The sequence below is a fragment of the Sinocyclocheilus anshuiensis genome, unplaced genomic scaffold (genome assembly GCF_001515605.1).
Source record: "Sinocyclocheilus anshuiensis isolate Anshui unplaced genomic scaffold, SAMN03320099.WGS_v1.1 scaffold210, whole genome shotgun sequence".
Taxonomy (NCBI): domain Eukaryota; kingdom Metazoa; phylum Chordata; class Actinopteri; order Cypriniformes; family Cyprinidae; genus Sinocyclocheilus; species Sinocyclocheilus anshuiensis.
In genome coordinates, this window is record NW_015547666.1 from 633319 (window position 1) to 658393 (window position 25075).

Genomic DNA, 25075 nt, shown 5'->3' on the forward strand with positions numbered 1-25075 from the left:
AAACTACTTTGTTTGGTCTTCCAAAAGAGGACGATATCCGCTTCGTCATGCCTAGAGCTGATCCGTGCTGGTCACTGAGGAAATACTACAACTTAGTGCTGCTCAGCTCACGCTGGCTGTTCTGACTCACAGTCTGTAAGTACGTTTTTTATATTTAAAGAATTTGCCACTGATGATTCAAACGCGAGTTTTGGGCAGTGTAGAGTAGCGCTTGTTGTTTGTCATTTCTCCGATCACAAATGCAGACATGGTTTTATGTTTACGCTGCGCGATGCAACGCAACACGTAAAAAGACAGTATAAGTCATTATAATCAGTAATTATGTCCCCACTGGATGCAACAAATGCCTCGTTTATAATGGGTTTTAATGTTTTTGTCTCGTCGCTCCGGCCGGACACGGCATCATCACAGTATGGTGAGGGGCGTAACATTTCCGTCACACGCTTGAGGTATTCGGCCAATCACAACGCACTGGATAGCTGGCCAATCACAGCACACCTTGCTTTTCAGACCGATGAGCTTTGTAAAAATCGACGCGTTTCAGAAAGGCGGGGCATAGAGGAGAAACAATAATGTACAGTATGTGGAAAATAATGTGTTTTTAACCTTAAACCACATAAACACATTTCATTACACCAAATACACAAAATAATGTTCTTTTTAGCAGCATCATATGACCCCTTTAATATCAAGCACTGCATTACCATGAAAATGGTAGATTAATATCATGTTACAAAATGTTTTCGTTCATGAATTATAAAAATTTAAGTTTGGATCGTGCACTTTCACATCTATGTTCAAAAATGTGTGACAGTTAAAGGGGTTAAATAAATAAATAAATATTGACACTTGAAAATACCTTCATTCAATTTCACAAAACGAAGCACATTTTCTGGTCACTTTCTGTGTGAGTCTGACATCTAGTGGACTTTATATTATCTGTGAATGTACACTTTGACCACAAAACCAGTCATAGGGGTCTTCTTTAAACCTGATAAATAAATAAGTTTTCTATTGATGTATGGTTTGTTAGGATAGGACAATATTTGAAAAAAATCAAAATATTGAGAAAATTGCCTTTAAAGCAGATCAAAACATTTATTTATTTGGTAGTCTTTCCTATTAAAAAAAAAACAGATGTGCTTTCTCATGATGGATGCCTTATTAACAAACTGAAAGATTCGGATAAACTGATATTAATAATATTATTCACCATATTAAATCCCTACAATTTATTTTGCACATCGATGCTTCTCAAATATTTTGCAAAAATTAGTACAAATTCCTTCAAGCAATAATGCATGTAAAAATATTTATTTAGACAGAACACACTGGGTAATCGACACAATGCAAAATAACATGGGTACCAAAAGCTGAGCGTGTTTCCCTGAAGCTGAAATCCATCCGTACTAAAACAAAGGCAGAGCGTACATTTATTCTCATGTGTTGCATGTTGGTTAGCAACACTTTGGCCACACATTAAATAATATTGCATTAAAATAAAATAAAAAAACACCAAGATAGGCTTCTCAATGTCTTCATGAGCCATGAAACATATACACAGCGACAATTTACATGAGAAATTCAGTTTACATAAGACCTTCCTTATGCTTTTCTTTCATGAACAAGGCCTTAAAGGGACAGTTCACCCACAAAATGAAAATACTGTCATCATTTACTTGTTGTTGTTTCGTCCTTCTGCTGAACACAAAAGCAGATAATCTGAAGAACGTGAGTAACCGAACAGTTACTGGTCCCTATTGACTACTATAGCATGGAAACAAAATACTATGGAAGTCAATGGGGACCTGCAGCAACTGTTTGGTTACACATGTTCTTCAGATTATCTGCTTTTGTGTTCAGCAGAAGAAACGTATACAGGTTCGGAACAACATGAGGGCGAGTAAATGGTGACAGAATTGTCATTTTTGGGTGAACTGTCCCTTTAAGTGGTTTTAAAAAAGTGCCAAAATGGCTGATGGCTTAGGGTTACACACCAGAGAAACCTCTGAGAGAAATAGACTCGGTTCAGTAAAACCAAGAGTCAATTTAAGACAGAGTTGCCACAAACGTTAAAACATTGTGTACTCACCCAATACAACCAGAGCAAACCAGGGGAAATAGTTTAAGGGAGTGTTGTGGCAGACAGAGTGCAGATACAGTACATACAAACAGAAAGCACTTGAGAAATACTACAGTTAATGCACAGATACATTTAGCATTCCATGTTAAAACCGACGGGAATTTTCTTGCATCTTTTGACTTTCTCAAAGTCAACATTTGAAGATTCTACATTTTCATCTGGCAAATATTCACTATGACACAGCAGGCCTTATTAAAACAGCACAAAAAATACAAAGCAGCTAAAAGGATTTTACCCTTTATGATAATTCATAAACCTCACCACACTGGGTCGAAAATGAAGGGAACTAATATACCCAAATATACAGTTTTAAACTGTTTGTGTGACAATATTGTAAAATAATTACATTTTTGTAATTGTAATTTAAATACTATTTAATAGTTAGATTTTGTCATAGCATTGGCAATACAGGATTTAAAGAGGTTTCAGAAGACTGTAGCCATTTTCATCTTGACCTGAGTGAAGAATAGGAGTGTTCACTGAATAATAACCCACAGCCGGCTGAACTAATTGACTGAAATGAGCAGAAAATCTGTCTGCTTAATCTTGAAGACAGTCAAGAGATGAATCTCACAAAAACATGTCCAGGTCAAGTTCACTTGCCCCCCAAAATTATATCTGATTTGAATATTTTTTTTTTAAATGTGCTTAAGTGTGCATAAAAACAAAAAGATAATACATAATCATTTATTATTATTACCATTTTATTCAAATAAGATATTGTTGCATCATGGTAATGAGAAGTGAAGTGTGTGGAGGCTATTAAATTATGAATATAACATCACAATGCAATAATATTAATGGTCCTAAAAGTGGACTTGTTAAATATATGCAAAATATTTAGCTTTTTCTTCTTTTTGGGGATGTAAATATAACCCGGACTTGTTCTTGACAGGTTTCATGAGATTCAACACCACATTTTTGAGAGAATGTAACTCTATGAAAAAGAAAAACATATGTCCTAGAACAATATTTGAATAAAACTACAGCAGTAGGCAAGAGAGAGTGGAATGACCCCAGAAATCAGTCTGTGCCTTTATAATATAAAGGCCTTTCAGTAAATAAGGTACCCTTTTTATATTTCCAAGTGGATAACCTCTACAAGCAAGCAATACATTTCAGCTGGCATTGCGTCTTTTACTAAGGAGCCCCTAAGGGAACGTGGTAATGTAAAAAATACGAGATGGGGGAAAAATTGTCAATACTTTTGCATTCACCTAAGAAAATTTACATTCGCTCGCAAAAGTACATTGCGTTCCCCTAAAAAAAGTTTCAGTCACTTACAAAACATTTGTACTCTCCCAATAAACTTTTGCATTTGCTTGCAAAAGTATTGCATTTCCCAAAAAAAGCACTGAAATAAAGTTTTTTTTCTTCAATCTCATATTATTTCCAGTTGTGCATTCAATGCACAAAGTTTTTCAGGGGAATGCAAAACTTTTGCAAGCAAATGAGATCATTTTTTCCTCCCATCCTATGCTTTCCAAGACTATGACCTCTTAGGAGCTCCATACTTTTACACACAGAAATAGGATCTTATTGTGAGTCCAGTCATCTATGGCCGATTTGTGGCACTGTTTTAAGTTAAATGAACTCACATCACATTTCTCATTACCTTATTTATTGAAATGCCCCTGTAATCGTAGCTACATCGATAAAGAGCACTAGAACTAATCAAAATCATTCTATAAATTATTTCTGTACACTATCTATAGCTTCAGTTGCTTTACATCAAGTTACAGACGTACATTGACACAGCAGACAGCAGAAGGAGAAACGCCACTCATGCCTTTCAACATCAGTGATTACGCTAATCTGAAAAATCATTACAATGAAAACAGAAAAAAAACAAGATATGCAAATTTGAACATTGTAAACGGCAAAGTAACAATCACATTTCCATAAAAATGCATTTGTTGTGCTCATGTTTAAACACAAAGTACTTCCTGTCCTTCCATTGCACTGAGCAGTTTGGCACCGCATGACTGTAAGCAGCCACTTTCTCATACAAACATTGTTGTCGGCTCCGTGCTGATCACTCAATCAAAAATAAAAGCAGTCTTTTCATGGCGAAATGAGCAAACAAAAGAGAACCGACCCAAAACGACTGTTCGCATTGGTTCCAGACCCACAGATGTGCGCGATGAAAAGCAACAGTTCACGGCAAGCCACAGAAGAAAGCAGGGACACACTTTGCACTTCTATAAAAAAAAAAAAAATAAATAAAAAATTCTCTCTCTTTATTTATTCCTTCTCTTTCTAGCTTGTACTTATTTGAACAATGTCTAAGAACTTGGTATTACAACCACTTCCTGTGTCTGTTTGCCTCTTTAAGAAGAATCGCTTTATGTATCCCCCAATTGTAAGTCGCTTTGGATAAAAGCGTCTGCTAAATGACTAAATGTAAATGTAAATGTAGGCTGGAGGGGCATGCGATGAAGCAGTGACGGAAACAACACTGAAGCGCTGTGGGATCCTGCTGTCCGATGGGCAGCAAGGCCTCTATACCATGGAGCGCACAACTGTCCATGTGTTTGCTGGGGAAGAATGAGGTGAGAAGTTGCCGCCGGGGCACATGGGGAGCTGCTGGAGGGGAACCAGAGAGCAGAAACAGCTCATCACGGGACCCTGCGGAAAATATCACACTGATTAGCTTCATGCAAAGAGGTTGACCACTGCTGTAAAGCTTCCAGCGCTTTCAATATTTAAATCCACAAGCGGGAACGTTTAAGCTCGAATAGCTTGCAGGAGCGTGATTAGTGACGAGTTTTCCTGTTCAGTGTGATGATGTTTAATGACCCTGACAAACTCTGTAGTCCCTTTTAGCCACTTGTTAGCAACCACTGTTATGAAGACGACATGCAACTGTAAGGCAGATGATGGCGCTCCTTAAAGGAGACATATTATGCTCCTTTTTACAAGATGTAATATAAGTCCCTGGTGTCCCCAGAATGTGTCTGCGAAGTTTCAGCTCAAAATACTCCACAGATCATTTATTATATCATTTTGAAAATGCCTATTTTGAGTGGAAGCAGAAACAGGCTGTTTTCGTGCGTGTCTCTTTAAATGCAAATGAGCTGCTGCTCCCCGCCCCCTTTTCCAGAATAGAGCTGCGCCATTACAGCTCCTACCTCAGATACTGTGCTAAAAAACATCTGTTTGGTTTTGATTATCATATCTATCACACTGAAATCATGTGTTTTAAACCATATCAGTATTAACTTCTGATATAGTTTTCTGAGCGCACAGAAAACATCTGTTACACGGCATGTGAGCACTAAACTAAGTTCTCTTTCATGTCTTATTGCGCTTAAACTGTCAAATACACACAAGTTTATGTTAAAACACACAGGAGTTACAAAAACACACTCGGTTATGTCTGTGAAGGTAAACAGCTGGGAAAGAAATTGCATGTTTATAATAGACCTAACAATAAAATAAAAACAGAAAATCACTCACTGCTATAGACCCTTTTTCTGTTAGTAAACATTGTGATATTTTTCTGTTCAGCTTAGGTGGAGGCAAAAAGATTCCCCTGACCGCTTCACTAACGCTAGCTATGAAGTTTGTTAGCTTGTTTTTTTTAACAATGGCTGGAAAAAATCCAATTTTACCTGCATATGTAAGGTCACCCACTGTCCGCGATTGTTATTTGAAAAGGTTAACTTTAATGGACGAAACCAAGCAGGTACGCGATAAAACTTAAAATTGGAGCCTGTATTACGTCGATTCTGGCACCCAACATCACAATAAGACGATATTTTAAGCTCCTTATGTATCCGAATCTGTGCTGGTTTGAATTGGCCGCCTCCAGTTTTCGCTTTGTTTTGCCTCCAGCTAGTGCTGTGACGTAATTGTGACGCCGGCCCTTTAGGGTCTATAGTCTATAGCTGTAATAAGACATTTCTTACTTGAATGCTGCTTTTAAATGCTCTAGCGTGAAGATAAATATGGCAGATTGTGTCACTCAGGGCGGGGGGACACAATTTTATCATTATAGGGTGGTTGTGTACACAAACTGCCAACACACATTTATGTTCAAACAACATTTAAAAGTGAAATTAAACAATTAAAGGGATAGTTCGCCCAAAAATGAGAATTCTATCATTAATTAATATGTGACATCAGTGGTTCAACCGTGATTTTATGAAGCGTGGCAGAGACTGGCATGGAAGAAAAGAAATTGGTGAATAAAGCTATGTTTGTTTTCTTTACGCACAAAAAGTATTCTCGTAGCTTCATAACATTACGGTTGAACCACTGATGTCACATCGACTATTTTAACGATGTCCTCACTAACTTTCTGGGCCTTGAATGTGGTAGTTGCGTTGCTTTCTATGGAGGGTCAGAAAGCTCTCAGATTTCATCAAAAATATGAAGAGTTTATTTCCAAAAACAGATAAAACATTTTTTTTTTTGAAAATCATGTTTTTTTATTATGTCATCATGTTTTTATTGTGCTTTATTGTGTTAGTTATCTGTATTTTTAAGCAATTTTGTTACCTAATCAAATAAACAACCCAACTGCAGTTTGATTGAGATTAATTGGAATGCACAATGAAAAAACATGATTCTTGAAAATTGTTTTTGCAAATGAACTCTTCATATCTTAATTTGTGTTCTGAAGATGAACGGAGGTCTTACGGGTTTGGAACAACATGCGCGTGAGTAATTAATGACATAATTTTCATTTTTGGGTGAACTAACACTTTAACAGTGCCTGTAAATGTTTTTAATGTTGTGCTGATCTTCTTCCCCACCACCAGGGGGTGCTAGTTATGCTGTCTGTGTGTGATATGAGCTGAGGCAGTATTAGTAAGATAGGAAACATCCAAAATCGCATAGTTCCCTACTATATTGTATGCGAAAAACAGTATGTGAGGCAAGTAGTTTGTCCGAATTCATAGTATTCGAAAAAAAGTAGGTGAAAAGTACTACTTCTTCCGCCCGGATTCTGAAGTGTGCAGTCGATGGATACTTTACTATCCGTGAAGTGACGCAACTGACGATGGTAGGTCATGTGACAGTAACAAATTGGTGGATGTAGTACGTCCGAATTTCATTCATACTAACCCTTATTCAAACTATATTCACCTTATAGAGTGGGGCAACTATGACGTCACTTTGTAGGCAAAAACCCGGAGTCAAGTTAGCATTTTAGCACTTCCGGTTCCATCGTCCCAGAGTCAATGGGTTTTTTGGGTAACCCCCCTAAAATAAGGTCCGTGGTTCACACAAGCTCAAGACACTTTCACGTTTTATTCTACGATATAAAACACACTAGTTACACCCCACTCGTGATTTTTTAAAACTGTTACGTTTCTTAAAAAAGACGGTTGCTAACAAGTTGCTAAATGGGACTACAGACGCTGTCGGAGACATCAAACGTCATCACGCCAAACAGTTTACCAATTTATAGTATTTTCCAATCGTGGTATAATTTGTAGAACAATTAATTGTAGAATAACCAATTATTAGTTTCCAGCATTTAAAATTGTTGTTCGACAATGTTTTTTTGTTTTGCTCGTTTTATCTCTTTCCCGCAGATGTATCCCAGCGGAGACTCGGGTTCGCACCATAAGGTAAACTCGTGATTATTCCATGTAAACACCACATTTACCGGCTTAGTCGCGGTGAAAGTGAAACTTTAATGATGCATAGTGCTTAAAGCCACGTTAAAAGTAAATGATTACGGCCACATGAAGCTGTTAGAAAAGCATACGAGGATTTTCTAGAAGCAAGGATAAAATAACATTGTGTGTAACCACCCTAACAAAACGATAGCTGAAATGTGGTACTTTATTCACTAAAATACATTTAATCTTACCATATCCAAAAACTCACTCACTCTGCTGTTATCTAATAGATTAAATGCACTAAACTTTTATTGAATACTATGTGGAGACACATTTTAATTAAAATATTCATATTAATCAAGGATGTATTGCACCTTATTTTGAAATGTACAGAAATACATGCTTTCATATGTGCTTTAGTTATGAATATTTCATTTATTCACTACTTAGGCCTACTATTTAGTATTAATGTTTTAGTTTGGCTGTAGTTTTGTATTTATTCCATGAAAAGATTAATGTAATGTGGATTAAAATTCACCCACAGAGTAAATCCTTTTGACTGAACACTGAACACTGGCGCTTGTATTTAGGCATCACAATTCATAAAAGTTATATCTTATATATTTTGCGAAGATTATCTTGATGGACAAAACGTGTAAATTTCATGAACTATGGTTGAACACAGAGTTTATTTTTTTGCGATAATCCAAAAGCCTATGGAAAAATCCTACTGGTTTTTGTCGAGGGAACCAGTGTTAGTTCCCCCACTCTATTCTTCCCGTAAAAACGGGCCATTTGTAAATTTTATGGGTCTTGCTTCTGGTCTCGTTAGCTTCCAGCAATTTTTATCTGTACAAAACCGCTCGTTTTGCTGCTTGATATTGCAAATTGGTGTGTTTTACCAGATTAATGTAATGTATTATCTTAATTAGGAACACACTGGTTTGTAGTGCAAACAGTTTGACCGTTTACTGCACGTTGTTATTCTTCTCGTTATTTCCCTATAGTTATATTCCCTATATAGTTTGCTCAGTGTTTCCCATACATTGATTTATTTGTGGCGACTCGCCACAATATCAGAACTGACCGCCACAAAATAGATTTATCAAAAGGCTTTGACTTCGTTGAATAAACATGAGCACTGCACGTTTCAAAATCAAAATGCGGTGCTAGTGTTTTTATATTAGTGTATATCTGAAGGAAACCAACTGTCTTCACGAAATTTTCGATTTCATTTCCATTTCATCATGCAGCGTTTGTGAGCGCAGTGCTGCTTTGTGTACAGCGTTACCGGGGAAACCGCTATTTTTACCGCTCCAAAAGCGGCACCTAGTGGCAAAGACTGTTGCTGTAGCAGTCTTCAGTAAAATGATGGGGACGCAACACAAGTTTGGGGCTATACGGCAGTGGTATTGCTGTAAAAAAAATTTTAAAAACTTGAACCATTGATTCTTCACAGCCTCGTCCTTTGGCAGTAAAAAAAACGGATTTACACTCACAGCGTCAGTGTTTGAGAGAGGCGGGGATCAAGTTTTCCCGGGCAAGTGGGCAGGCAATATGCTAATGTTTCATGTTGACGCCAACATGAAACGGCTTGGGATTCGTTTAAAAAACAACTCGTTTAAAGGATTCCGAGTCGACTCTTTTTGATTTAAATTTGTGGGTATGAATGACCTGAAATTTGTATTACTCATAATTTGCCTCTGATGTTAACCAAATGAAAGTCTTTGGTGAACGAGTCATTGATTTCTGTGGAACTTTGTCATATAAACGAGAGCTTCAGTTAATGCAAACAGTTCTGTAAAATCCCTTGAATGTACAAAACCACCATTTACTGTAATACAGTTGTTCCCTCTTTCATTTATTTGCATAATTGCCTTTTTGCTCAAGAGACAGAGAGTTATAAAGCTTAACTTGTGGGGTATTAACATGAAAATATCTTGAAAATATATCTTATTTCAGGCATTTAACCAAAAACCCATTAAAAAAACAAATGTTTCATAACAATGGACATTAATGCATTTAAAAGTTAACACAGAAAGTCCACCTAGAGCGTAAGTGTCTTAAGGTCATGATTATACCATAACTGAGGGTTTAAACCTACAAGCTTTTAGATTCCAGTTCAGATCTTAAGCACTAAACCACACAATTATTGCATTACAATGCAGCAGATATGATGTTATTGCAGCCCACAAATAGTAGAAACAAAAGAGTGGTTTACTCACCCCTTCCAACAACACGAATTATCCTGCTTTTGTATCCACCAGCTGCATCTGTACATTAACAGACATGGCCTCTCCTCCATAGCCTCCTTTAGACTGCATTTGGTTCTGAATTGAGTTCACCTGGACATAGGATTAAAACAAAATCATCCCAAACTGAGTTTGAAATCTATCGTCACTTTCCCGCCGGAACACACCCCTCAGCCGGACTGAGTGGCCAAGGAGCTGCTGCATGCCTGGATTTACTAGGGAAGCTGCGAAAACGCCAGTAAAACAAACTATAATCAGTTTAAGCTAGAGGTAGTTGGACTCGATAGTGTTCCTTACAGTTTACCAAAGATCCAGTGGTCCATGCAGGGGCGTAGATTATGCGGGGGACGTGTCCCCCCCACTTTTAATATCACGTAAATTTGTCCCCCGCACTTTTTAGGGCAAGTGTGTTGGCATAGAGGTTTTCAAGAGCCGGTGTGAATAAATATAGATTTAAATTCAAAGAGACAGGATAGTCTGTGCATGATCTGATCTGATTCGGACCCAGAATAAGGCAAGATTAACATCGCGGAGCGCTAAACACTCATGCAGTGTATGTTTCATTCATACTCGAACCATGGATATTGATATGCAGCCAGGAGTCGTGTGTCCTGAAATGTACATGTGCCTGATTTGGACACCGGGGAAATATATAAAGCAAATTTGCCTGTGAATGCATTTTGTAAATACAAAATAGGTTGGTCTAAATCTGTGTGATCACTTATATCAATGTTATATACTGTATCGTCATATCGTCCAGCCCAAAAACTTACCTATATCGTTTTTGTCAGTGTTTATTTAAAAACATCCAGTTTATATTTCATTGATGAGTTGTCTATATATAACAATACAACATATAGGGTATGATTTTACCGCAAAATTCAACATATTAACACGAAATGATAACTGCAAATCCATGTTTCGCTGCCTGGAGTCCATTTATTTCTTTGAATTGCAGCAATCCATTTGCTTCTCTTTTCTGTGCAAAATAGAGCTGCACGATTCTGGATAAATTTGGACTTTTTTTTTATTTTTTAAATGGAGGTTGTAGTTCTCTCACAATTCCAAAGAAAAAATATTAGACAACTAAACAAAATGTATGAATGGAATGATTCAATGACTCACTCGAGATTTACAGGTTTCATTACTGGATGAATCAGTGTTTTTGAATGAATCTCTTGAATGAATGATTCAAAGACAAATAAATTTTTAACAGCCCCTTTTCGCCTCCTTAAAAAAAAAGAAAAAAAAGATGCGCAGCACAGAAATTTTAATTTGACAACAAGTATCCGATTCTGGAACTAGAATTGATTTTCGATTCCCAACCCTACTGAACATTAGTTGTACTTACAGAGTTCATGCCACTGAAGATATCTCCAGAGCCTACATGGGCCGTGTGGACAAAATTAGTCGGCTCGCCGATCATACTCCGATCTATACGTCTCCGCCTCTTCTGCAGAATAAGAAACAAACATAGATGAATACATATCTAAACATGTTTCAACAGCAATGTTCCTTTACCCTTTATAGCTTTACATTAAAGTGTTAGTTTACACAAAAATAAAAACTGTTATCATTTACTCACACACGTCGTTTCATGACTTTCGTTCATCTTTGAAACACAAATAAAGACGCCTTAGAGATTTCTGACCTTCCAATGAAAGTTCACTCCACCAAAACCTCACTGGTTTTATTTTAAGCATCAAACAAGCAGTTTTTATCATTAAATAAAGATGATCAGTGTTTATCGGTGACTGTATGATTTTGAGATCCCTCTGAGGACAATTGAGGGACTCATACACAGCTATTACAAAGATGGAAACGTTTTCTGATGCTCAAGAAGGCAACACGATGCATTAAGAGCCGGGGGGTGAAAACTTTTGAACAGGATGATGATGTGTACATTTTTCTTATTTTGTTTAAAGATCATATTTTTTCCATTTGGTACTGCACTTAAGAAGCTACATGAATACTTAAATGTTTCATCAGAAGACAAAATAAGTACAATTTACCCTGATCACCCAATTCAAATATTTACACCCCCAGCTCTTAATGCATCGTGTGTTGCCTTCTGGAGCATCAGAAAATGTTTCCACCTTTGTAATAGTTGTGTATGAGTCCCTCAATTGCCCTCAGTGTGAAAATATGAATCTCAAAATCATACAGTCACTGCTGGAAAGGGTTCAAATCTGCAGAAGATGCTGGAAAACCAAAGAATGTGCAGGAGCTGGGGGATTTTTCTGAAGAACAGCAGGCAGTTTAACTGTTCAGGACCAACAAGGGACTCATGAACAGCTATCACAAAACAGAAAAACAGTCATGGATCATCCAGGAAACAACACAGATTATTAAGATTCTAGGGTGTGTAAACTTTTGAACGGGGTCATTTTTATAAATTCAGTTATTATTTTGTCTTGTGGAGTATATATAAACATCTGTTATGTGAAATAGCTTATTCAGGACAGTATTAAATAAACAATAACATGCCATTTTCATGACTCCTCTTATTTTGTTAAAATTATTAACATTTTGCATATTCTGCAAGGGGCATGTAAATTTATGAGCACGTAACGTATGTTTAAATACCTCTCAGTCAATACAAAGTTGATGGGGAATCCTTGCTTGGCTGTGGCTCATTCACTAAACAGATTAGAAGTCAATGATTGCTCTTAATGTGCCAGACATCGACAGAAACTGTCACTCTTCTGTTACTCAGTAACAGTCAGACGTGACATACTGCAGTTGCTATGACAACTGGACATTGACAGAGGAGATGGCATTTCACGGCTCACCGCTTCTGCATTCATCAAACCTGTAGAGCTGCAGCTGTTTTACATCAACATACTCGACACATGTCTCTGCTACTCTCAAGTAAAATACTAAAAGGAACAGTTAATTAAAAGGAAGCCACAAAATGTCATTTCTGACAGCATTCCATCACTCATACATTATGCCAAACACAGTTTCTTTTTCTGTGTACCACAAAGAAGAATTCTTGAAAAAAATGTAAAGAATGTCCTTATATCTCACCATGCACTTTAGTCCACATCTTCTAAACTCACACAATAGACTCAAATTTAAAGTTCAACAAAGCTAAATGTCATTCACATTCAATCAGGTTTAAAAATAGCACATCAAAATTCAGTTAATGCTTTTTATATGAGGGTCAGCGTGTTTTTAGAAGGCTTTCTAGAGCTTCTTTTAAGCCCATCTGACAAAAAAGTCAAAAAAGCTTCTAAAATGTTTTAATTTAATATGGTTATCAACTGTTTTTATTCACTTCGGTTGCTCTCTATGACCATCGCCAGCACAGTTTCCTGTGCTAGCCAAATATTCTCATGAAATCCTTTTTGTTTTTTTTTTAGAATATTTAGAATATTGATATTAAATACTAGAAAAAGAAATGATAACATGCCACACTGGATTTATTAATTATAAAAGTCTTATCAATACTAGGCCAGTTTTCACCCTCAGCCTTCACTGAATATTAAAATAATATATCATTGAAAGGCTTTGAAGGTCTTTTTGCAACTTTCCTACAATGACTGACAAAAAATAGCAACATATTATCTAAAATAACTCAAGAACTGAACATTCAGTGGACTCCACAAAGTAAAATGTAAAGTTACTGTAACAACCATGTACATTTGCTGTGAAACAATTTCTCATTTTTAATATTCATCAGGTGGCCTTTGTTATATTGTTATATGTTCAAAACTCTAAATCCCTGGCTTTCAAGTCTTCGATTAACCGTTAATCTGTGTGTGGTTGTATTTACTGTCCTAATAGTTTTGGGATCATGCGAGTTGTTGGGAGCGCAGCGTGTGGCCCTCAGGATCTGTCAGCAGAAATCAATATAATGGACAAAACCTCTTATTACTGCAATTTCATAACACCGCTCCAGTGAGCTGCGAGGAAACGCACAGCAGAGAAAGGTCACCGATTAAGCACCTTTCCTTTTTATCACACATTTTTAACTCATACAATGAAGACTACACAATGCATTTGGGCATTAAGTGAGATCTGCCAATTTAGGCAGCATTTGAAGACATCATAGACATGCACCAAAAGCAGAAGGTTATGCTGGCTTTCTGAAATACCTTCTTTAGGCCAAATGACTCTAAAGCAGGTGAGAATCCGGATGCATCTCCGTCCTATACTTGGAACACATTGTTTTCTATGGATGTATGCAAACTGGAAGTTGTTTCTCACCCAGTATGAGCTCCATCACGCCCTAAGACATGAATAGTGTGTCATGATGTGTCTTTACGAGCAGATTTTCTGTTAAAGGTGACATATCATTAAATTAAATTATTATCATAAATTAAAAAATTAAAATAAATTAATAAATTATATCATGAAAATCTCACTTTTTTCCGTGTTTAAGTGCTATAATCGGGTCCCCAGTGCATCTACCAACTCAGAAAATGTGAAAAAGATTAACCCAGTAATTTTTTGGTAAGCCTTTCTCTGCAAGCTTGTGAAAAAACGAGCGCGTCAGATTTCGCTCCCCCGTGACGTAGAAAGGATATTATAATATTACCGCCCCTTAATCTGCACGTTTCCACCCACAGCGCTGTTTTGTAACTCCTGTGTGTTTTTAACATAAACTTGTGTGTATTTGAAAGTTTAAGTGCAATAAGACATGAAAGAGAACTTAGTTTAGTACTCACATGCCGTATGACAGCTACTTTCTGTGCGTGAGTTTCAGATATGTGCAGGGGCGTAGTTTGTGGGGGGGATAGGGGGGATATAAGCAGTGTTGGGGAAAGTTACTTTTAAAAGTAATGCATTACAATATTGCGTTACTCCATAAAAAAAGTAACTAATTACGTTACTTTTTATGGAAAGTAATGCATTGCGTCACTTTTGCGTTACTTTTTAAATCTGGACAGGGCTTGCTTGTTTGTTTTTTAAAATAAAAAAGTTATATTTTTGGCAAATATAAAAGCCTTTTCACACCAAAAGTGAAATGAATAAGCCTCAGACTGAAGGGAAAGTAAATTTACGTCCGTACAGTAGAATGCAGAAGAAGACATTTCAACACACTTCAGCGATAAACAAAGACACACAAATGTTTGTCTACAGTAATTTTTGCTTTTTAGTATGCGTTACTTTACTAGTTACTTGAAAAAGTAATCTGATTACGTAACTTGCGTTACTTGTAACGCGTTACCCCCAACACTGGATATAACCCCACCCAATAACCAAAGCTAGCAAGTACAATCCCCCCCCAATATTTATACCATGGTTAATGGAAACCTCGAAACAAGGCTATTAATTAATTATTTAAATCGCGCCTTCGGCTTTTATAAGCGATAACTTCACGTACGAACCGAACGGAGCAGTTCTCAGCACAATATGACTGAAGCGCAGTTCATGAGCGTCGCGCGAATCACTGTATACTCTAGCTTGCGCGAGAGAAGTGTGATAAGATTTGCACGAGCCATTCCTATCGCGAAGCTGATGGTAAAATGTGTGATCTATTTAAATTATTTAGAGAATCAGCCACTTTAAAATGCTATGGAGAAAGTCGAACAATATTTAAAAAGGCAAATAAACTAAAAAGACTGATGAAAAGAGGAGAAAACAGTCTTGAACCAGCACTAACATATATTAAAATCTTTTTAAACTACTCATGACCACCTTAACTAGAATTTATCACGTTTTATTGTAGGCTTATTTATTGTGTCAAATTTAGTCTAACTTGTAGAATTTATATTAGATAATCTGTTAAGGGAATAGATTGTTCCCTATAGATTTATATTACAACTGTGCCATGTTGTAGTTCTAAATGTGCAGGTTGTTTCTTCATAGCAAATGCTATATTGATTAATTAAAAAAGAAGTCATTATTGGCCTGGTAATGATTAATAAGCTAGTCTTATTATAACAAATGCTACAGTTATGAACTATGGTACATGGCCTTCAGATATTCCAAAAGATGGCATAGATTACATAATTAAGAGCCTGATGAACTGTTAAGGAGTAATAAATAAACAATATCAATATAAGGAAATGTTAAGTTAGACTGGCATGTTGAATTAGAACATTCTGTCAAACTATAGCTTATAAGTGCTATGTAAACAAGTAATTATTAACTGCGATGTTTCTTTATTGCATAGATGATAGCACAAAAGACCATTTCACAAAAATAAATATATAAGCAAACAAACAAATAAATAAACCTTATGAGTGAGCATGACCCGGGACTCCACTAAAATAGTTCACACTTCAACCGCCCCAATGTTCAAACCAAAACTACGCCCTTGGATGTGTGCGCTCAGAAAACCCTATGTCAGAAGTTAATACTCGTATGGTTTAAAACACATGATTTCAGTGTGATAAATATGATAATCAAAACCAAACAGATGTTTTTTTAGCACAGTTTCTGAGGTAGGAGCTGTAAAGGTACAGCCCTATTATGGAAAAGGGGGCGGGGAGCAGCAGCTCATTTGCATTTAAAGAGCCATGCACAAAAACAGCGTGTTTCTGCTTCCACTCAAAATAGGCATTTTCAAAATGATATAATAAATGATCTGTGGAGTATTTTGATCTGAAACTTCACAGACACCTGAGACTTATATTGCATCTTGTAAAAAGGGCATAATAGGTCTCCTTTAAGGAAACATAGTGATCATCCCCATCCTCCCTGGTTTTCATGATGCATTATTAGACGTTTTAGGGGCTTTTTAGTGACTGGAGTAATGATGCTGAAACTCCAGCTTTGCATCACAGAAATAAATTACATTTTAAAATTATATTACAATAGAAAGTTATTTTAAATTGTAATAATATTTCTCAATATTACTGTTTTTGATCGAATAAATGCAGCTTTGGTGAGCACAAGCGACTTCTTAAAAAATAAAAAAAAATAAAAAACTGTACAACTCCAACCTTTTGAGTATATACAGTATATACTATTCATTCAAAAGCAATTCAAGAAAAGTATCTAATGAAAACTCTGTCGGCTGTGTGTTGAGTCTCTATGTGTTTCCAGTGAGAAGCGCTGTTTGTGTGATGCTGTTGGTGCTGTTTGATCAGGGGGTGTTTATAGATCCTCTTTCCTCACAGAGGATGAAGGTTTCAGCGCTCGTCACAGGACAGATGACAGCTCATAATTAGGACACAGTCTCTTTTGCTCCGGGGAAAGTGTGACCTAATTTAACAAGCACCCATCTTCTTAAATTACACACTGATTTAAGATCAGCCGCCCTTATTGCAACTTCTTAAGTTCAGCAGAAAACTTTTGCACTAGTGTTGCTATTCATTTGTGTAAAGCGAATACTGAAAATAACTCTATTAGACTCACAAAACAGTAAAATACTGAGAGTGGCTCCATCAAGTATTTGCAAAATTAAGTCGGTCACATTTTATTTTAGTCCAATTCAATTGTTGGACTGGGTCTGTTTAGGCATTTAATTCTTCTCTAAATCTGTTTTTGATCTTTTGATCTAATACTGAATTATAGAGTCATCTGAGGTTGCATTGTATGTAAAAAAAATTGTTTTTTTTTTTTCATAAAGAAAAATTAATCAAAAAATCATTCTTAGCAAATGAACAGTCTACAATTAAATTTTAAAATAATATGATAAAAAATGACAGCAATAAGTCATGGAAACATGTTTTTCCATGACTTTAACTTAAAGTAATTAAACCAATTTCAACTTCATCTTGTAAGACATTCAAGAATCAATTTTTTAAAGTCAGCATGAAAATAAATGTCACCCAATGTGATTTATAAATGCATATTATAGACATGTTATAGATGTGAAATTAATCTGCGCATAGGTTTAATTTTTTCAAATTGTTTTGATCTCATAATGTTTAATCAGAATGTAATAATTGGATCTTCCTGTGAAAATGATGTATGCAGGACTCCAATCATTTAGTCCACATAAACCCCGCCCCTGTCAGCTCATGTTCATCTACCTCCACTTTTGAGTGCCACGCCCACATCTCAATATCCAACCAGCAAGGCATGCACAGAACCACGTCTCCACCTTTTTAATTTCTGATAATCCGTTTTACTCAGATGTATGTCACCATACAGAAGAAAAGATCTATCGCAACTTCAGTTTCAATACAATGTCAAGTCAGTTTAAAACACTTGAAATTACCTAAAATTATTTATTGAAATTACTTGTACAGTCAGTGATTTTTTTTACAGTGGACAATGTGGGCACGCATTTCAATCACCAGTCAGTTCAAATTCATAAGTGCCTGCAATAACACAAGTCTCAGAAATTCCTTGTGTGCTTTAGCTTTAAAAGGCCAAAGGTGGCAAATCTCTCAACTTATACAACTTCAGTCAAACCAAACCCAATTAAACTTATCAACAGTTTTCAAGTTTAGAGAAAATGTGACCAAAACATAACATTTTGATTTAACAAAATCCTCCTCAGGCTGTTCCATGCTCTTCAGAAGATCCTCACTGACTTTCATCGAATGAATCTTCCCTCCTCACTGCATTTCATGCAGGTCAGCCTTTAGTCTCCGTCGTGCAACAATATAAACGCCTTTGAATAACAACATCCACACATTCTTTAACACCAGCTACTAGTGTTTCGCCAAAGAGGGACATCGCTGAATGATTAACATTGGCTTGAATCCTTGATAAAGTTTGTGGTGTTGGTTTGCATATCACTGAATATATTGATAAATCAATTTTGAGAGAGATTCTGTTATTTTTCACTGCCAGTGGAATTTGCTTGTTTCACACAACATCATTAGAGCTGATCTGATCCTGAGCCGCGATCTGGGTAACTGTTCGATTACTGACCAACAGTTTTAGGGGTAACGCACTACAAGTAACGTGAGTTATATAATCAGATTACTTTTTCAAGTAACTAGTAAAGTAATGCATTACTTTTTAATTTACAAGAAACTATCTGAGTTACTTTTTCAAATAAGTAATGCTAGTTACTTTGTTTTCCCATGTATTGGCAGCTCTCCTGTCCTCATGTTGAGAGAAATCGTGAGTAAGTGCAGAGGCGTTGTGTGCGCTTGTATGAAAATGATGTTACTGTAGTTCTAGACTAAATGTGAACATTTACTCATCTCACCTGCACAAAAACAGATTCAGTATTTAGTAACTAAGTAGCGCAATTAGTTACTTTTTTAGAGTGTAACGAAATATTTTAAAAGTAACTTTACCCAACACTGTTGAACCACACCAATAATAATTTTTTACAAGTTATATTTCAAGATAAATGTAGTTGTATCAGCAGAATTATTTATGTTTGTATCAAGAAAACAAATCAATTGATATAGGCTACTACCGTAATGTAACCTTTTGCTTACTAGTCCAGATCTTCAAATAACAGACTGCACAACTGTTACTAACAAACCTAAGTCATGAATTAATCTAATAGTTCTAAATGCCAAGACATTTGCAAACCCTGAATACAAAATGTACTCAGGTTAAACTTGGCAATCAGTCTCAAACTAGATTTCCTCACACCCGTCTTATCAGTAAATCATTCTTTGGTTAAATGATGTTGTGGTATGCCTGTTGGGGCTGAATTATTTTGTTATTATAAATCTCTTCAGCCTTATGAGCAGAGACAAATTCTGACATAATGTGTTGTGACAGCCGACATCTCACAGAATGTGTGATGATGAAAAATGGCTGGGGCAAAAAGGGCAAAATTATTCACATCCACGCAGAGCCAAGGATAACAGACTCATCAAACACACATGCTTGTAGGTGCGCATAAATCAGATGTGTGCTAAAATATGTGCTGTTACCACGATGCAAACACACACAGCTACTACTGTTACTTTTCGTAGTTTGTCTTTTGCTTACTGATTTCACTGAAATTGACTGAGCTTTTCACAGAGATCTGCAGGTGCAGATTCAGCGTGAGGACTTATTATTGTTAAAGAGGACATATCATGTTCAAAATGCAAAACTAACTTCCCTGTGTATCATGATCTACTGAAACTAAACAGCAAAAACAGCTCTAGAGGAAGTGCATTGGCATGGTTCAAATCTGACTGCCATCAATTCGTAGCAGTGAATGAAGAGGTATCATATCGATCATAAGTGCAGTATGGAGTACCTCAAGGCTCAGCACTAGGGACATTACTTTTCACGCTTTACATGTTACCCTTGGGCGATATCATCAGGAAACATGTTAGCTTTCACTGTTATGCTGATGATACTCAGCTCTATGTTTCTTCGCGGCCCGACAAAACATACCAATTTGCAAAAATAATGAAATGCATAGTTCATATAAAAAAACTGGATGACTAGTAATTTCTTACTGTTAAATTCTGAAAAAAACAGAGGTGTTAATTATCGGACCTAAAACCTCCGCATGTAATAACCTAGAACACTGTCTAACACTTGATGGCTGCTCTGTCAATTCTTCGTCATCAGTTAGGAACCTAGGTGTGCTATTTGATAGCAATCTTTCCTTCTGCATTTTTCCATCTCAAAAATATATCTAAATTACGACTTATGCTCTCAATGTCAAATGCAGAAATGTTAATTCATGCGTTCATGACCTCAAGGTTAGATTATTGTAACGCTTTATTGGGTGGTTGTTCTGCACGCTTAATAAACAAACTCCAGCTGGTCCAAAATGCAGCAGCTAGAGTTCTTACTAGAACCAGGAAGTATGACCATATTAGCCCGGTTCTGTCAACTCTGCACTGGCTCCCTATTAAACATCGTATAGATTTTAAAATCTTGCTAATTACCTATAAAGTCCTGAATGGTTTAGCACCTCATGGTGACTTGACTTGACTCCACCAGCAGCAGCTAACTGGACCATGCTAACTAGCCAAACCTTTCGCTCCAGACCTATAACTATTAACAAATGTTAGCCACATCACATTTGTAAATATATAGGGGCAGGACCCACTTTGTATTAGGTGTCCTTACTACTATTGTACATCCATAGAAAATTTGATACAGTTTACTTATTGTGTACATACTATACGCTGTTACATTGTACTTTCCATTAAAATTGCTGTTTCATATTTGATATGCAAATTTCTAAAATGATCAACATGATTAAACTTTTGCTGATAAACCTGTTACAAACAATCTACTCCATGCCTTCTGTTATCTGACTGGTAGTTTATTTAGCCTTTTTAGCAAGTAAAAGGTCTTTTAGTATAATTGTACAAACGTCCACCTTCAGCTCAAGACTTCACGTGTCTGTTTGCTCTGAAATCTTTTTTGATTTTTATTAAGTAAACATAAAAATAACTTTGATATTGTTTTTAATATTTCAATATTTCCTACTGGACTGAAGCAACTTAGCTTTACTTGTCATAAAGATCTCATTAATTTACATTACAAGCTATCAGAATTCCACCTTACTTTTTGGCCATATATATCAACTGCTCAAAAGTTATGTAAAGATATACAAATAAATAAATTAAATGTATTATTATTAATATTATTATTATTTTTTAATGAACTCCATATTCTCACTATATCATACTATATGAGCCATAAAATCCTGAAGTATCAAATATGACACAACAAAAAACATCTATACAAAATTTTTGGTCACACTTTAGTTTGAGAACCAATTCTCACTATTAACTAACAATTAACTATGGCTTTTGCCTCAATAGACTCCTAATTTGCTGCTTATTAATAGTTAGCAAGGCAGTTGTTAAGTTTAGGTATGAGTTATGATTAAGGAAAGAAACTAAAATATGGTCATGCAGAATAAGGCATTAATATGTGCTTTATAAGTACTAATAAACAGCTGATATATTAGTAATATTCATGCTAATATGCAACTAGTTAATAGTAAGCATCGGTCCCTAAACTAAAGCGTTACCAACTTTTTTTTATTTTTTATTTGTCTAAAGGTTTAATAAACTGTTGCATTAAAAAAAGACTATTATTTCATATGTCAGGCTTTACAGGGTTAAATTACCTGCATGTAATCACATAATGAGTTTATGCACATGATACTTGACCGACCGAAAAACACATCACAACCTCAATAGCAACAAATGTAAATCTGGCAAGAATTTTGCAGAACAACATGTACTGTATGCAGACCATATCTGCATTGTTGCAAATGCTTAATTCTATACTGTACATGCATAGTACTTAAAGACACATAATATAAAAATGGTCAAACGGTTACGGTGGAAGCAACCTTGACTAACATTATAAGGGGACTCGAAGTCTAACAGAAGACTAAAAGAGAGACAGAGGTAGAATATCAAAGGGGTAACTGGGAACCAAGCAGGGGAACAGGCACAGGCATGAGCAGGTGATTGATTAAAACAAAGTGATTTCTTGCCGGTTTCTGTGGTTTGGAGGCTGGAGGTGATGATAATCTTACCGGCTGCGGCTGCTCGGCGATACAGCAGTTGAAGCACAACCAGAATTCACTCATGACTCGCAGACAGTCCTAAAGTGCCGCTGTGCCCGTGGGCCCTGAGGGGCTCTGGCGCTTCTGGACGGGGCACAAGCCTCACGTTTCAAAGGTCCGATCGGGGATGATGGTGGTGTTCTTCAGCCTGAGGATCCAGGGAAGAGAGCGATGGCAGAGATCCAGACGGGAAGCCTGTTTATGGCTCAGTGCACTTAGCAAACACTCAGACCTGCAGGACACAAGAAGATGCTGTCAGATCATTTACACCAGCGTTTGCCTCACGGGGAACAAATGGGGCTGCACAAGTAATTGAAATAAAATCAAAATAGCGATATATCATGATATCACAATATCAAATCAAAGGTGAATTATATAGTCGGCTCTGCTGCGTGTTTTACATTCACAATCCTATAATTTCCAACATTTTTGTGGAAAGACGTTTACAGCGTTTCACCAATATTCCACCAAAATAACAGCTTCAGGATCTGACGTTAAATTTAAAGCTCTAATTTAAAACATCAATATTTATACAGTAACTTCAGTGTTCGTTGGTTCAAATCACAACAACAACATCATTTTTTTGCCAAGTTGTCCAGCCATATATATATATATATATATAATATAAAAATGGTCAAACGGTTACGGTGGAAGCAACCTTGACTAACATTATAAGGGGACTCGAAGTCTAACAGAAGACTAAAAGAGAGACAGAGGTAGAATATCAAAGGGGTAACTGGGAACCAAGCAGGGGAACAGGCACAGGCATGAGCAGGTGATTGATTAAAACAAAGTGATTTCTTGCCGGTTTCTGTGGTTTGGAGGCTGGAGGTGATGATAATCTTACCGGCTGCGGCTGCTCGGCGATACAGCAGTTGAAGCACAACCAGAATTCACTCATGACTCGCAGACAGTCCTAAAGTGCCGCTGTGCCCGTGGGCCCTGAGGGGCTCTGGCGCTTCTGGACGGGGCACAAGCCTCACGTTTCAAAGGTCCGATCGGGGATGATGGTGGTGTTCTTCAGCCTGAGGATCCAGGGAAGAGAGCGATGGCAGAGATCCAGACGGGAAGCCTGTTTATGGCTCAGTGCACTTAGCAAACACTCAGACCTGCAGGACACAAGAAGATGCTGTCAGATCATTTACACCAGCGTTTGCCTCACGGGGAACAAATGGGGCTGCACAAGTAATTGAAATAAAATCAAAATAGCGATATATCATGATATCACAATATCAAATCAAAGGTGAATTATATAGTCGGCTCTGCTGCGTGTTTTACATTCACAATCCTATAATTTCCAACATTTTTGTGGAAAGACGTTTACAGCGTTTCACCAATATTCCACCAAAATAACAGCTTCAGGATCTGACGTTAAATTTAAAGCTCTAATTTAAAACATCAATATTTATACAGTAACTTCAGTGTTCGTTGGTTCAAATCACAACAACAACATCATTTTTTTGCCAAGTTGTCCAGCCATATATATATATATATATATATATAGATTAGATTTCATCTGTGTATAAAAATATAGTCCGCTAGTTAATTAGTGTTTGCTACTTGTCATCATACACTAAACTATAATTACACATTAATTATGATTCAATGTTGCCAGTGAGAAATGAATTAGCATTGATGTCTATTAGCCTGTAATTACACTAATATGCACTTTTAGGCAAGAAGGCTGTACTCTGTTGCTGGATAATCTTTAAAATAGTTGTTTACAGACAGACCGATTGCTCTCAAAAAGGATTTGGATACTTAGATCATATAAAAATGTCAGAATGTCACATTTCAAACCAAATGTCATCTGCAAGCAAATGACAGGAGTTTTCTGTACTTTTTCGGAGACATTTTTGCAATCACTCTTAATCAACGGACGTGATGGTGATTTTAGTGAAGGACTGAAGTAGAATAACCACAGGTGTAGTTCATTTTCTATTCATTTTCACACTATATCTATTGTTTTGTGATTTTAAAATCCAACAAACTTCTCTTTGTGAAGTATTACGCACCATGCAGGTGCACCATGTTCTGTCATTCTTTCAAATCAACACCTCTTGCTTTATTTTATTAAGGCAATCACACAAAAATATTGGTAACACTTTATTTTAAGGTGTCCTTGTTACACATGTTACATGTACTTACTATTATAATAACAATAAATTATGCATAATTACATGCAAGTAACCCTAACCCTAATCCTAACCCTAAGCATATAGTAAGTACATGTAGTTAATTAATAATACTCAGTACTTAAATGCATAATTACACTGAAACAAGGACACCTTAAAATAAAGTCTAACCAAAATATTCTCAAGTGTCCAAAAACTTGCTAAAGTCACTGTAAAGATGGAGAAAACAATATGAGGTTTACCTTAAATGTCTGTCCAGATCATTTTGACCCAAAATATTATTTAAAAAATTGAGTTGAGTGGTACAAGACCTAAATATTACCCCACTTAAAATAGGACCACACACAAACAAATATAAAAATAAATAAATGACAACATTTGGCCAAAAGTGTTGCCACATACCTACTCACAACTGCCCACTGAAAACCCAGAAATTAGCAGCTTTGCACCTTCTGGAAAATCAAGGAAAGATTGTCCCGTGAGACTGTAAGTGCTTTGTTCTTGATGCTGTATTAAAGGGGTCATCGGATGCCCATTTTCCACAAGTTGATATTCTTTAAGGTCTTAAAGGGGTCATATGATGCTTTTTTAAAGATCATTATTTTGTGTATTTGGTG

At 36.4% G+C, this 25075-nt stretch overlaps 1 protein-coding gene across 2 annotated transcripts; it reads right to left on the reverse strand.

Annotated features, from left to right (window-relative positions):
* Positions 1-4565: 4565 nt before the first annotated feature.
* On the reverse strand, positions 4566-22550 carry cdc42se2 (CDC42 small effector 2). Of its 2 annotated transcripts, XM_016504945.1 has the most exons (4): positions 22294-22550; positions 11323-11424; positions 9945-10064; positions 4566-4771 (listed from the first exon to the last, which is right to left on the reverse strand). In XM_016504945.1, the coding sequence occupies exons 1-3, from the start codon at positions 22345-22347 to the stop codon at positions 9963-9965; spliced, it is 258 nt and encodes an 85-aa protein (XP_016360431.1). In that variant the 5' UTR covers positions 22348-22550; the 3' UTR covers positions 4566-4771; positions 9945-9962. The 2 variants fall into 2 exon arrangements, with proteins under 2 accessions (XP_016360431.1, XP_016360430.1); XM_016504944.1 differs by lacking the exon at positions 9945-10064.
* Between the last annotated feature and the right edge of the window lie 2525 nt (positions 22551-25075).